Source organism: Typopeltis vanoorti, chromosome 2 (genome assembly GCF_054136105.1).
Source record: "Typopeltis vanoorti isolate ZY-2024b chromosome 2, IOZ_Tvanoo_1.0, whole genome shotgun sequence".
Lineage (NCBI taxonomy): Eukaryota > Metazoa > Arthropoda > Arachnida > Uropygi > Thelyphonidae > Typopeltis > Typopeltis vanoorti.
This window is the reverse complement of record NC_143550.1, coordinates 37,234,051-37,246,995: the sequence shown is the minus strand read 5'-3', so window position 1 is coordinate 37,246,995 and position 12,945 is coordinate 37,234,051. Positions and strand designations below refer to the sequence as shown.

Below are 12,945 nucleotides of genomic sequence, written 5' to 3'. Positions count from 1 at the left end.
ATGGGATGTAATCCTGCTCATGCCTTTTAGTTACTCTTTTCTAGAACAGTGTCCACCCTTTAATGTTTTATCAGAGGTATCATCAATCAGACAATCTGACTCATTAATCTATTATCCATTTCTTCTCCCATAACTTGTATATGTATTTATCTATCAAATGCCTTTACAAAATCCAAACATCACTGCACATGAGCCCTCTCATCAAGTGCATCTCTCAATCTATCAAAAATAGTTCTAAAGCAAGACAAACCATGCCATGCTAACCTTTACAGAGGATACTATACTTATCCAATCAAATCCAAGTGCTAACCAACAATTTCTTCCATACCTTAACCCCAATTGAAATTGCACAAACCTTGTGGCATGGCACTATTTTGACTTCCTTTGCAAGAATCATTAAATTAAGTCAAAGGCAGAAACAGCTCTACACATTCCCTAATAATATGTGGCAATATATCATCCAATCCCCCCTCCCCTCCATGTCCATATTAACTCAAGTCTATTCAATACCTCATATGCCATTTCACTCACTTCTTTATTCTTCTGGTATATTCAACTCTTTTTGGCCTTTACATAGCACGACTCTCACCAAATATGTGCTACAAAACTAAAAATGCATTGAACCTGTCAAAATCTTCAGAAATGCATATAATTTCTAATAACTTGAATTCTAATTGTCAATCTCCAGAAGCTGATAATTTCTAATTATCACATTTGTAGAATTGTTACCAAAACTAACATATCTCTATTACTACATATAATTTTAATATGAAGTAATAAAGATATATTAAAGACTAAAATACCTGCATTGACAGTTTGAAACATTCCATTCTTCTTTTTCAGTATTATTGTTATATAATATTAAATGCAACATTAAAAATATATTTTTTATTAAAATTTCATAATAAAAAAATGCTTCTTTAACTCCTGTATCACTTATTCTTAGGAACTTGTCCTCTTTAAATACAAGAAACTATCACCATTCTTATTTTAAAGTCTTGATGAAATTTTTCATCAAACCAAGCAAAGATGAGTTTTCAGAATTCATAAATGAATGTTTCAATTAATAAAAAAAATATATCAAGTTATTATTCATCCAAGTATATCTGTGAAGCATAATGCTCAATAATGAAGCATAATGCAAAACACAATATCAATTATTTTTGCTTTGTCAATCAGTACTTAAACACTTACCCGTTTTTCAAATTCATCAACTAAAGCGGGCTTTGCGATCCGTTTTCGATAATAAGTCCAATCAATGGATGGAGGATTTTCTGGATAACTTAGAACCCTATTATCATATACAAGTAATTATATTATGATATTTCAGTAAATATTAAATTTTGTAAATACAATACAAAAATCATTGACTTCTGAATATGTTCACTGTGTCTAAGTAAATCAGAAATGCAGTTCTAGAAGAGCATTATAAAACACATATCTGAATTTTATTTATTTTACCTGAAAGAGAACTGATGTATAAATTTGGATCAAATATTTGCAGTCTTGTGCTAAATATAGATGACTCTCAAACCATGATGCACATCAACCACCAAATGATTTTTTATTATTTTTAAAAACCTTAGTTAATCTTTAAAAACGTTTTAAAACAACTGATTTCTTGTTAGATGTGGCATATCTCTATAATTAGTGATTATAATTAATAATAACAATAAACAGAATAGGATAATATCCACTTCAAGAGAACTGAAGATAGAAATAGTCAATGCATTAACAGAGAAGATAATCTAGCTGATGAATTACAAAATTTTGTTTTTATAAACTGGAAATTGGATAATGTCCATCAAAGATTAGATCTAACAAACAGAAAATTTTGCATTTTGCATTATACTAAAGCAATTGATGTGAAGTCATGAGTCTCTATATACAAGTAGCCCATGAAGTAGACATGAACATTATTATTATTATTCCTGACACCTCCAAGGAGTCCGAAGACTCATCGCGGGAGGACACCTACAACTGTCTCAATTGATACAACTTTCTCAACCACTACACCGAACATCTACTACGAATCATTTCCATCAACGCCATCTACCGCCCACCTCCACCACCACTACAACTAGTATTTTTTGTCTGAAAATTGCATGTGTTCTGAAGGGCTGATTTGTCTGTATGCGGGATGAAAAACCTGAGTTTCCAGGAGAAAAAACCCCTGCTACCTCCATATGAGATCGGCTAACTCACCTTCGATTGAAAATCGTCCAAATAAAGATTCCTCCCGTTGCGACGAGAATCAAACTTAGGCCTATTCCAATCGAAGGGCGCAATGAACCGTCGTTCTTCCAATTGCGCTACAGAGGCGCTCATACTTCACATGCAAACATTAGTTGTTTACACTTGGAGAAAGGATTAAACCAAGGATATAATTTCTTGGTATCTTTAATTTATAGTATAACCGAGTGAAAAAACTTTCAACATCTCTAATCAGAGTATTTGATAAGGTGTGACACCTTTCGACTACTTGTATATGGATAATAAGTTAAAATTAGTTTGAACACTGTCCTGTATACAGCTAATTTAATGTTTTGGCTAATTTCTCTCTTATTCCATATAAATTTATTCAGCTGACTTCCTACCATACCAGCTTTGTTGATTCTTTTGTCAATTTTCATATTTAATTTACCATCTTCACTAAAAATTGTGCCTAAGTAGCTGAAATGTTTTACTTGTTCTATAGGTTCTCCATTCACAATGTAGTTGATATTTTCAATGTTTCTGCCTATTTTCATTGTCTTTTTAATGCTGACCTTCATACCATACCTATTACAACAGTTATTCAATTTAGTCAGGGAATTGTGACAGCTGATTTATTTAGAAGTATATCATCATCCACATAAAGCAAAGAGCTGAGATTATAACGTATCCAATTTTGATATCAGGTTGAATATACCGCTTTTCTTCATAATGTGATCCATATAGATAATGAATAACAGAGGGGATAATGTGCATCCTTGTCTGACACCAGATTTAACATTAAACCACCTTCCTGTATTGCCTTCAATTCTGTTGACTTATAACTCGAACAAAGACTAAGTATTGCTTGATATAATGCCCCATTAACACAATATAACTGTAGCATTTTGAATAGCTTCTCTCTTGGCACCATGTCATATGCCTTTTTCCAGATTTACAAAACTTAAATACAGTTTTTTTTTATATTCCCATGATTTCTAAACTATCTGTCGTAAAGTGAAAATGTGATATGAATTTGTTTTACATTTGTCCCTATTTGGCCTGAATCCAACTTGTTCTTCACCAAGCTTCTCTTCCACAATCCTTCACAACCATTTCTCAAGTATACCTGCATAATATCTTACCAGGAACACTTATAATGAAATACCTCTGTGATTCTCATATTCAGTTTTATTTCCCTTTTTATATATGGGTACTGTGAGAGCTCTACTCAAATCATCAGGAATTCATCCCTCTGTCCAGGCCTTCTGAATTATGCAGTGCAGCCACTGTAAGACTTTTATACCTACATACTTGAGCATTTCTAGTCGAATATCATCTACTCCTGCTGCCTTTACACATTTCAGGCTTTTGATGACTTTTTCTACTTCAATCAAGTATAGATATGTATTCTTCACTGCATGGCTGGTCAATGTTTTTTTACCACTATGCTATCATCACTGCTTGTTTCATTTAGCAATTTTTTGAAGTAATTACTCCATACTTCAAGGATATCTTTTTCTTCTGTTTTCATGTCACCTTTATCATCTCTAATTCCTTTTACAACATTCTTTCCTCCATTTCTGAGTTTCTTCAATAACCTCCAGAATATCTTGCCACCTTCTTGATATTTATTTTCTATGTTCTTACCAAAGTCCTCCCATGACTTCAATTAAGCCAGTTTTACACAGTGTTTAGCTTTCTTACATTTGTCTCTGTATTCTCTAAGACCACAAGCTGACTCATTTGCCAGGAACTTTTGATATGCTTTCTTCTTTTCCTTCACTGCCTCTTTAACTTCCTGAGTCCATCATGGAGCTCTGATTTTTCTATCCTTGCAGACAACCTCACCACATGCCTCTCTGGCTGAATCAATCAGTATTTTCTTCAAGAGCTTGCCACTGAATCTCCAAGGTTTGGTTCGTGTTCTCAAACTCTTTCAGTTTTTCTTCAATCATGTTTGTGTATTCTGCTTGTTCTTCACCAAGCTTCTACAGTTCACATCTGAGAGCTGCTCAACTTTTATTTGCTTTAAATTTCAAATGATGGTACTTTTGCAGGGCTATAAAACTTAAATACAGATCTTTGTTATATTCTCATGATTTCTCAACTCTTTGTCGTAAAGTGAAAATCTGATCCTGACAGCCTCCATTTTGCTTGAATCCACTTGTTCTTCACTAAGCTTCCTTTCCACAATCCTTTTCAACCATTTTTCAAGTATACAGTAAACCTTATATTTAATGGACTAATAGGGGCTAAGGGGTGTCCATTAAATCAAAAGTCAGTTATATCACGAATTTTTTTAAAATAAAAATATCTGTAACATTATACTGCAATTTCATCACTATTAGCAATGTAATAAAAAAAAAATGTTTTACACGCAATTTTTAACACACTTTTCACACTTTTAGATAAGTTAATGTGAAGTTAATACTCGATGTTGAGATGCTTGGTTTAGGTAATCCTGCTTTGAAAAAACTATCAAGCTTTTTTTTTGAACTTTTGAATTCTGCTGTTTTTTTTATAATTAACTAACTAAAATTAGAAAAACGTGTAATAAAATCACTGCAGAAAGTCACGCCATGCAACAAAAGAAAGAATTACAGTGCAACTGGTGTGATCACATCCTAATCATTCGGCGAACATGTTTTATGAGCGGTGACTCATTTATGTCGGCTAAATTACTAGTGTTTTTCCAACATATGATAGCCTATTTGCCAAAATTTGTTAAAAATAACAGGAAATTAATAACAAAAAAATAACCTGTTAATTTAATTATAAGCAAATCTTGGTTAAAAGCATTTTAAAATTAATAGGCATTAATTTTCATGTGACATATGGACCGGAAATTTTGTCAGTTAAATCTAGGGTTTACTGTACTTGCATAAATCTTACCAGGAACACTCAGTAGGGAAATAACTCTGTAATTCTCACATTGTTTTATTTCTCTTTTTATATACGAGTACTATGAGTGCTCTACTCCAATCATCTGAAATTTATCCCTCTGTCCAGGTCTTCTGAACTATACAGTACAGCAATACTGCTCAAGCATGGACATTTTATATCTCATTCTTCAGCATTTCTGGTTGAATATCATCTACGCTTCCTGCCTTTACACATTTTAGGCTTTTGATGTGTTTTTCTACTTCAAGGATAGAAATGTATTCCAGACTGCATGCCTATTGAGTGGTTTTTACCACTGTGCTGTCACTGATCATTTCATTTAGCAATTTTTCGAAGTAATTACTTCATACATCAAGAATTTTTTTTTCTCCAGTTTTCATGTCACTTTTATAATCTTTAATTCCTTTTACAGCACTCTTTCCTCCATTTCTGAGCTTTTTCAACAGCCTCCATAATATTTTGCCACTTTTCTGATATTCATTTTCTATGTTCTTGCCATGACTTTTGTTTAGCCAGTTTTACAGTGTTTATCTTTCTTACATTTGTCCCTGTATTATCTCATAGCACAAGCTGACTTATTTGCCAGGAATTTTTGATATGCTTTCTTCTTTTTCTTCACTGTTTCTTTAACTTCCTGTATCCACCATGGAGTTCTGATTCTTCTATCCTTGTAGTCACAATATGCCTCGCTGGCTGAATCAATCAATGTTTTCTTCAGGGCTTGCCAATGAATCTCCAAGATGTGGTTCCTATTCTCAAACTCTTTCATTTTTTCTTGAATAATGTTTGTGTATTTCAGTCCACAGTTCACATACCTGAGAGGTGCTCAATTTTCATTCACTTTAAAAATTGCTTGCATGTTCTTCTTTTCAATATGAAATTCAATTTTATCCTGATCAAGACTACATGGTGATCACTTCCAATTTCAAATCCTTTGTACACTGTAGTGCCTACACCAGTGAGAAAGCATCACTATCAATAACAACATAGTCAATGAGACTCTTGTTATTCCTTGCCTGTTCTCTCCAAGTGAATTTGTGCACATTTTTATGTTGGAACATTGTGTTAATAATAACCAGTCCATGTCCTGAGCAGAAATCCAACAGGTATTGCTATTATTAGCTTTGCTCTTTTCTCCAAATTTTCCAAAAATATGTCTGTATATCTGACAATCATTTCCTACTCTGCTATTTAGATCTCCAACAAGGACCAACTTTTCTTTTTCACTGTGTCAGTTGCTTTTTGAGAAAGCAACTGACACAGTGGAGGAATTTTTTGAGGCTTTAGAAAGCCTCAAAAAATTCCTCCACTTCTACCTTAGTAGAACCTTCTGCAGGACCACCATAGGCACAAATAAGTATCACTGTCCAGTTCCCCATTCTGATATTTGCCCACATCATTCTACTTGATATAGCCTGCCATTCAAGAAGATTAGCCTCATATTTAGTGTTGAATTCTATAGCTGCTATCCCTTTTCCCTGATTGTTATTGCCTGAATATAAATATTTTGTATTTATTGCTTAGAAAGATTTCACCAGATTTTGTTTCAGTCACCCCAATTATGTCGATCTGGTACTTATCCAATTCTTCTGCTAGTTCCATTTCTTTGCTATTCAGGCTTATGTCAATAGTACCAATCTTGAACTCTGGTGGTAGTGGTGATGATGACTTGGGATGTGCTTCAGGATTTGTTTCCAGCAGCTGACTTTTCGCTGTTCACCCTGATTCCCTGGCGAAAACAATGGAAGCCTTGTTTAACCAGATGTTTTCATGCCCCCACCCGGCATGAAATTCTCTCATTGCTTTGCCATTATTTTACATTGTGGTTTAAGCCAATAAGAATACAATTTGGTTGGCTAAATCCCAAATTTCCAGCCCATCCTCGTTCATTCAGTATCCTGGTAGATATCTAACAGGGTGCACCACAAGAAGGTGAGGAATGGATATTAGGTCAGAAGCCCTGGTCGGTTCTCCACATTCCTTTAAAGGCTATGTGGAGGTCTCATCTCAGTTATACAGCTTTGATCCTTAAGCACCCTCCCCCTTTTATCTAAACTAGTAATTTATAATTCAGTCCTATATCTTTCAACTTATGCAACAGCCTTCCATGCTGAATACTTTCAAAAGCTTTAGGAGTCCAAAAGTATCACGGTGTACCAATTCCTCTTGTTTAATATTATTATTAAGCAATATTACTTATTTCAGAATACATCATCAAAAGCATGAATATCTCAGATGACTGGCAAGATCAACGGAAAAATGGGACTATGAGTAAGTGTTATAAAAAATTATGAAGATAGCATATTCAAATTAAATAAGATGTTGTCAGTATTCTCTCTCTCATCATGCTTTTAAGCATTTACATGCTCAAATCAGTAATGCACTTCAATGAACAATAGATAAGACATTCTATTCAATTTCTTGTCTACTGTATATTGTAATTATAATTATTTAAGCTGATGTTAAATAGCATGTTCAATTTAGAAATGGCAGCAATTACCACATACAGTGTGTTTCTAAATTTCAACTTACCTTAAGCAATCATTAAAACTGAAAGAAAAAAATAATTCCTTTAATTAATAATTCCTAAATAATTACTTTACAAATGTACATGTTTTTGTTCCAATATGAAAGTCAATTTGCCATGCAGCAAAAGTTTTTTTTTTCCTCTTGTACACACACACACAAAAAAAAAGTAAATTATTATCATTATTATGTGACACATCCAAGAAGTCCAAGGACTCATCGTAGGAAGGCACCTTATACATCTCACTGTCTCCCCTACTATGCACACAACTATAATCAATGCTATCTACTGCCCATCATCACCTGCAACAGTATTTCTTTGTGTGTTCTAATGGTCAATTTGCCTGTACACAGGATGAAAAATTCTGCTACCTCCATATGAAATCAGCTAACCAAACTAACAATTGGAAAATCTCATATAAAGATTCCTCTCCTCATGATGATGAGAGAAATCTTTATATGGGCATTTTCAATAGTTCAAGATTCAAACTCCGGCCTTTTCCAATCAAAGAGCACAATGTACCATCATTCTTTCTATTGCTCTACAGAGGTGCTTAGTTAACATGCCGGCCTGGTAGGAGGCAGAGCGGTTAGCATATCTGCTCTCCAATCAAAAGGCTATAGGTTTGAATCCCACTGTGGGCATGGATGTGATTGTCTGTAAAAATACTAGTGTTGGTGGTGGGTAGATGGCATCAGTGTACATGATGATGGTAGCTGATGGACTGAGTGGTGGAGACAGAGTTGTAGAGCAGGTGCCCTCCCTCGATGAGTCTTTAGACTCCCTGAAGGTGTCACATAATGATAATAATATCTTATATAGTATTATATCTTACTAGGGGGCTCTGCCCCCCTGATGCCCACGGCGGCTAATCTCCCCCCCCCCCAAGTTCCGGACTGGTAGGCCGGTTCTCCTTGAATTCTGATGACTCGAAAAGGGGGTTTCATTCAAGGCCAGCTAAATTCACCTTAATTAAAAATCCCTTATAGAGGTTTCCTGTATCCCAGATGGGATTCAAACTCAAAGGATATATGTTGTATTGTCCTTGCATCTAATATTAACAGCATCTTCAATATAATTTCTTCAAGTATTAATTAATCCTTGGACAACAAACAGGAAATGAACACTCTTTAAAGGAATGGCAGGCAATGTAAGAAATAAGCTACTCTTGGTGTGCTAATGTTATCTGCATCTGTGAATCTTAAATATAGCATTATGCTAACAAGTGTGCTTGATTTCTCTTGATTATAAGGTATTCCTGAAAAGTTTGCTACTTGATATATTGATTGTTTATAATAACTGTGATGGGCAGAAAAACTACTTGGGGTTCTAAGAGACTAAAGGTTTCAGAATTACTACTAAAAAGATGCATGCCAAATTTTAATAGCTTTGAAAAAATATGTCTTCACGCATCCACATATTTACCTATTGAAAACAAATCGAAGTTGAAGAAAAAAGACAATGCAAAACCTTTCTGAAATATTCCATAACCATTTATAGTAGTCATTTAAGTGAGGCATGAATATTTCAATTTACCTTTGATAATATGCATCGGAACGGGCTTTAAATGCTTTAAACATCGATACCTGATTCTTAGGTACCCGTTCAGCAAAAGTTATCCAATCAATAGCCGATTTCTGAAATCTCTTGGTAGCCATTTTCGAAAATAACCACCTAAAGGGCAGAGAAAATTTTTCAAAAATCTTCTTTACCACACGACAAAAAAATCCTCAAGTCTCCTTCAGACACCAGCAAGAGTAGATCCTCAACCTCCTACACGGTGTCGCCACCCGCCGTTTTAAATTTCCCTGTTGGATCTAACATTCCCTTTAACAGTAGTTAAATAAATTAATTTTAAAAAATCTATTTTATTTTAGACTCAATTGAGTGGAGTCTTTTTCCATTGAGGGGGGGGGGGGTCAATTTCCACCTATATCATAATTTAAATATCTTTTGATTTTATTGATTCTTTTATTATTGAAATAATAATAAATTCATTACCAAAATTTATGTAAATATTCAATAATCTTTTCTCTTGATTTCATTTCTATTCTACCCGCTGGACATTTCGAAACAGTAACGAGTCATTTCGTGAACTTCTGGGTTTGAATCAGTCACAAGTTATGATTATTTTTTAAATCAGTCCCATTTACGAAAGATCAGTTAGTACAGCGATTTTAGCACTAGCGAGGATGTAGTTAAATATTAAATAATCAAGAAAGGTAACTCCAGAGAGAGAGAGAGAGAGAGCATAACAATTTTTAAGCCACCTCACCTCACCTCAGGGATCCTAAAAGCAGAGTGGTGAATTTACTTGAAACTCATCATGCTGCTTTTCGTCTATCATCCACCAGATTCCACAAATATCGACAACAGAGTGGGATGTTCATTGGAAACTTTGAATCTGAGATTACTATATCTTTTATGTATTTATTTTATATCATCATATGAGCGTATTCATGGAAGCTGCTAGATGAGACCGTTAAATGCAAAAGAAACATCAAGGATCCTTTTCGTGCAAGTAATTGCTCTGTTAAATAATTTGAGGACAGCTAAGCTGATACAAGTAGTGTGCTTGTATGAGCTTACTTGAACACTATATTAGGAAAGAATGAGCCTTCTTTTCGAAGAATTTGGAAGAATGAACATTCTTCTCGGTCAATTCCCTTCCTAGGTCACTGCAACACATTTCTACAAAACTTCCCTATCTCCTTTTATAATCTATATATCCTACACCTCGATGCTGGAGCTCAAGTACAAACGTTAGTTCCTTCATATTTTCAACTTTTAAAATTTTACATTGTGCTCATTTAGGGTATTCTAAAACATTAATATGCTTACCCCACAAAAAAATTAACAGAGGTGTTTAAAAATAAAATAAACTCAGTAGTCAGAAAACATATATTAGACTTATTCTATAAGTATAATTTCATCATAGAAAGATAGATTGAAGTAATAAAGTAATATTACTGCAGAATTATAAGTGCCTATTGGGGAAATGCTTCTTGTTCAATAATGATAGATAACCGGAAAAAAAAAAAGACCGTCACAAATTCGAATCTAAGAGTAGTTGTCGATGGTCAGCAGGTCTATCTTCAGCTGATATCTGAGATAGACAATCTGTGCAGAAAAGTATGAGGTATTTTTCTCCCAGAAATTAGTCTTTTAGTCAAGGAATCCCAAGAAAATTCTACAGAACATATATTATTTCTGACTACAGTATGAGTTCATTTAGAATCACGAGATAGCGCATTGGCCTGCCATGTTCGCATCTCGATTACCTCAAATCATCGTCAATATCGTAAAAAACTGAATGATTTTTTTATAAAGAATATTTCTAAACTGAAAGACCTATACTAGCCCATCCATCAAGTTTTTGGATGTGTGGAGTGAGTTTGAGGGAAGAATGAATTTGTATAAGAGGGAGCGATGGCCTACACACGATGCGTTTGGCATCAAGAGTCCTAAAAAATTATTAATTGGTAAGTGACATAACAAACAGAGTCAGGGAGACTAAATTATGGTGAAAAAATGTAGAGAATCTGTGTGTAAAGACAACAATGCTAAGTAACAGTGTTAACGATGGGGGAATGGACATTATCGTGGACATGATTATGAGGAGAAAAAGATTTTGTTTTCGTCCAGTTCGGACAAATCAAGCATCTGCAGTGATGTCTACATAAGTAAAGCACTGTATAAGAACACACGTCTGTAATTTGCCTGTGTCAGAGAGAAGAATATACAGAAAAGAATGCAGATAACTGATTATGTCTCTATATGCCTTTGGTGAACATGTTGAGATCTTAGAGTGCAGACACTTGCAAGACTTCGCTATCAAAGGCAGATATACTGGTTGGTATCGGGTTGATCTTGTTAAATCACATCATACTGTTACTAGTAATACAGTCATAGGTCTAGTAAGAGTATGATGTGATTTAACAAGATCAAATACATAGTGGGATGTTGCTGCAGACCTAGTAGATCGGTTAATAGTAATGGAGAAATGCATTACCAAAAAAATCGGAAGGGTTGAAACGAGTAATCATATTGGGAGGATTATTAAAGTTAAGGGATATTACATCCCATATTGTTTTAAAGCCTTTGGCTCTTCATATAATTAATAATGGGAGGATTTTAATTTTCTGAAGACTCATAGGGTAGCAGTAAAATCTCATGAGAAGAATGAATTTATTGAGCAGTTAGGAGACAACTTCCTCAAGCAGCAGTTGCCTTGATATTGCCAGAGCACTGCTGGACCCTCCCTTGTGAGTTATTCATTCCGTTTTCCACGACGGAGGTTCTAAATTCGTCAACTTGTTGAGGAATAATTCGTTTTCAACCTCGTTCCTGGCCTCACTCCTATAGGAGTGAGGCCAAGAGTAGAAGGAGGGATCTGAGGCCAGGATCCGCTATTTTCAAATCAAAATCATTTTTCTAAGATTTGTTATTGTCATTGGAACTTTTCCCTTATCCTTCAAACTCTGGAATTTTTGAAGCGTAGCATTAGCGTTAATGTTGATAGTAAAGCGTGATTAGCAATACACGTTCCAGTAAGGTGAGATCTATAGCACTTCGCTCTTTTCAGAATGACGCGAATCCGTTTCGATCTTCCTTATAATCATCCCATCAGTAGAAACAGATTATGCAAATATCACGCGATTCTAGCGCCAAATGTCTACTGGTGGCAGAATTTTGTACTATTTATATCTTCTGTAAATCAAAACCCCAAGTTCCAGAGTTTGGTTTGAATTTCGTCTAATACAGTTTTCGCTAGAGTGCTCTGAACACCTCTTTCATTATGACCACACACCACACACTCACACACACACACACACACACATTTCCGTTTATCAGCAGAAATGGGTGATATTGTTTTATCTTTAGAACTTTTTTTAAAAATTCAGTTGGAAGTTGGTCTCTATCTTCTGAGTGTTTTACAGTGGATTCTTCGGAGGAGTTGAAGAACTAAAAAGTTTTTTTGTTTGTTTTTCTTTTCATAAGAAAAATATATACTTTTCTGCTTCAAAGATTAATGAAACCAAATCGACTGGAGGAATAATAATAATAATAAAGAAAAGTTTGGGCAATTTGAAACGATGACGTCAGAAGTTGCAGAGCCATATTTATTTAGGGTGTTTACTGCCAGAAAGTAAATCACTTGACTCCATGCAAACAGTAATGAATTTTTATAGCTACACGACTTTAAGCGAATTAACGTAATGCTCTCAACTTTATAAGTTAATCATATAATAGAGCAAAATAGTCCACAAAATATCACTGTCAAAATTAAGGTGGAAAAGAACTGCGATTGGTTTATATCT

At 34.5% G+C, this 12,945-nt stretch overlaps 1 protein-coding gene across 1 annotated transcript in view; it reads right to left on the bottom strand.

Moving 5' to 3' along the window:
- LOC150108926 (ATP synthase subunit d, mitochondrial-like) overlaps nucleotides 1-9,397 on the bottom strand; it is an 84,548-nt gene extending 75,151 nt beyond the window's left edge. The window contains exons 1-2 of the mRNA XM_090404359.1: nucleotides 9,161-9,397; nucleotides 1,195-1,291 (exon numbers count right to left, since the gene is read on the bottom strand). Coding sequence (XP_090260485.1) covers nucleotides 1,195-1,291; nucleotides 9,161-9,282 — 219 coding nt within the window. The 5' untranslated portion in view covers nucleotides 9,283-9,397. The remainder of the gene's footprint in view (nucleotides 1-1,194; nucleotides 1,292-9,160) is intronic.
- Nucleotides 9,398-12,945: the final 3,548 nt, after the last annotated feature.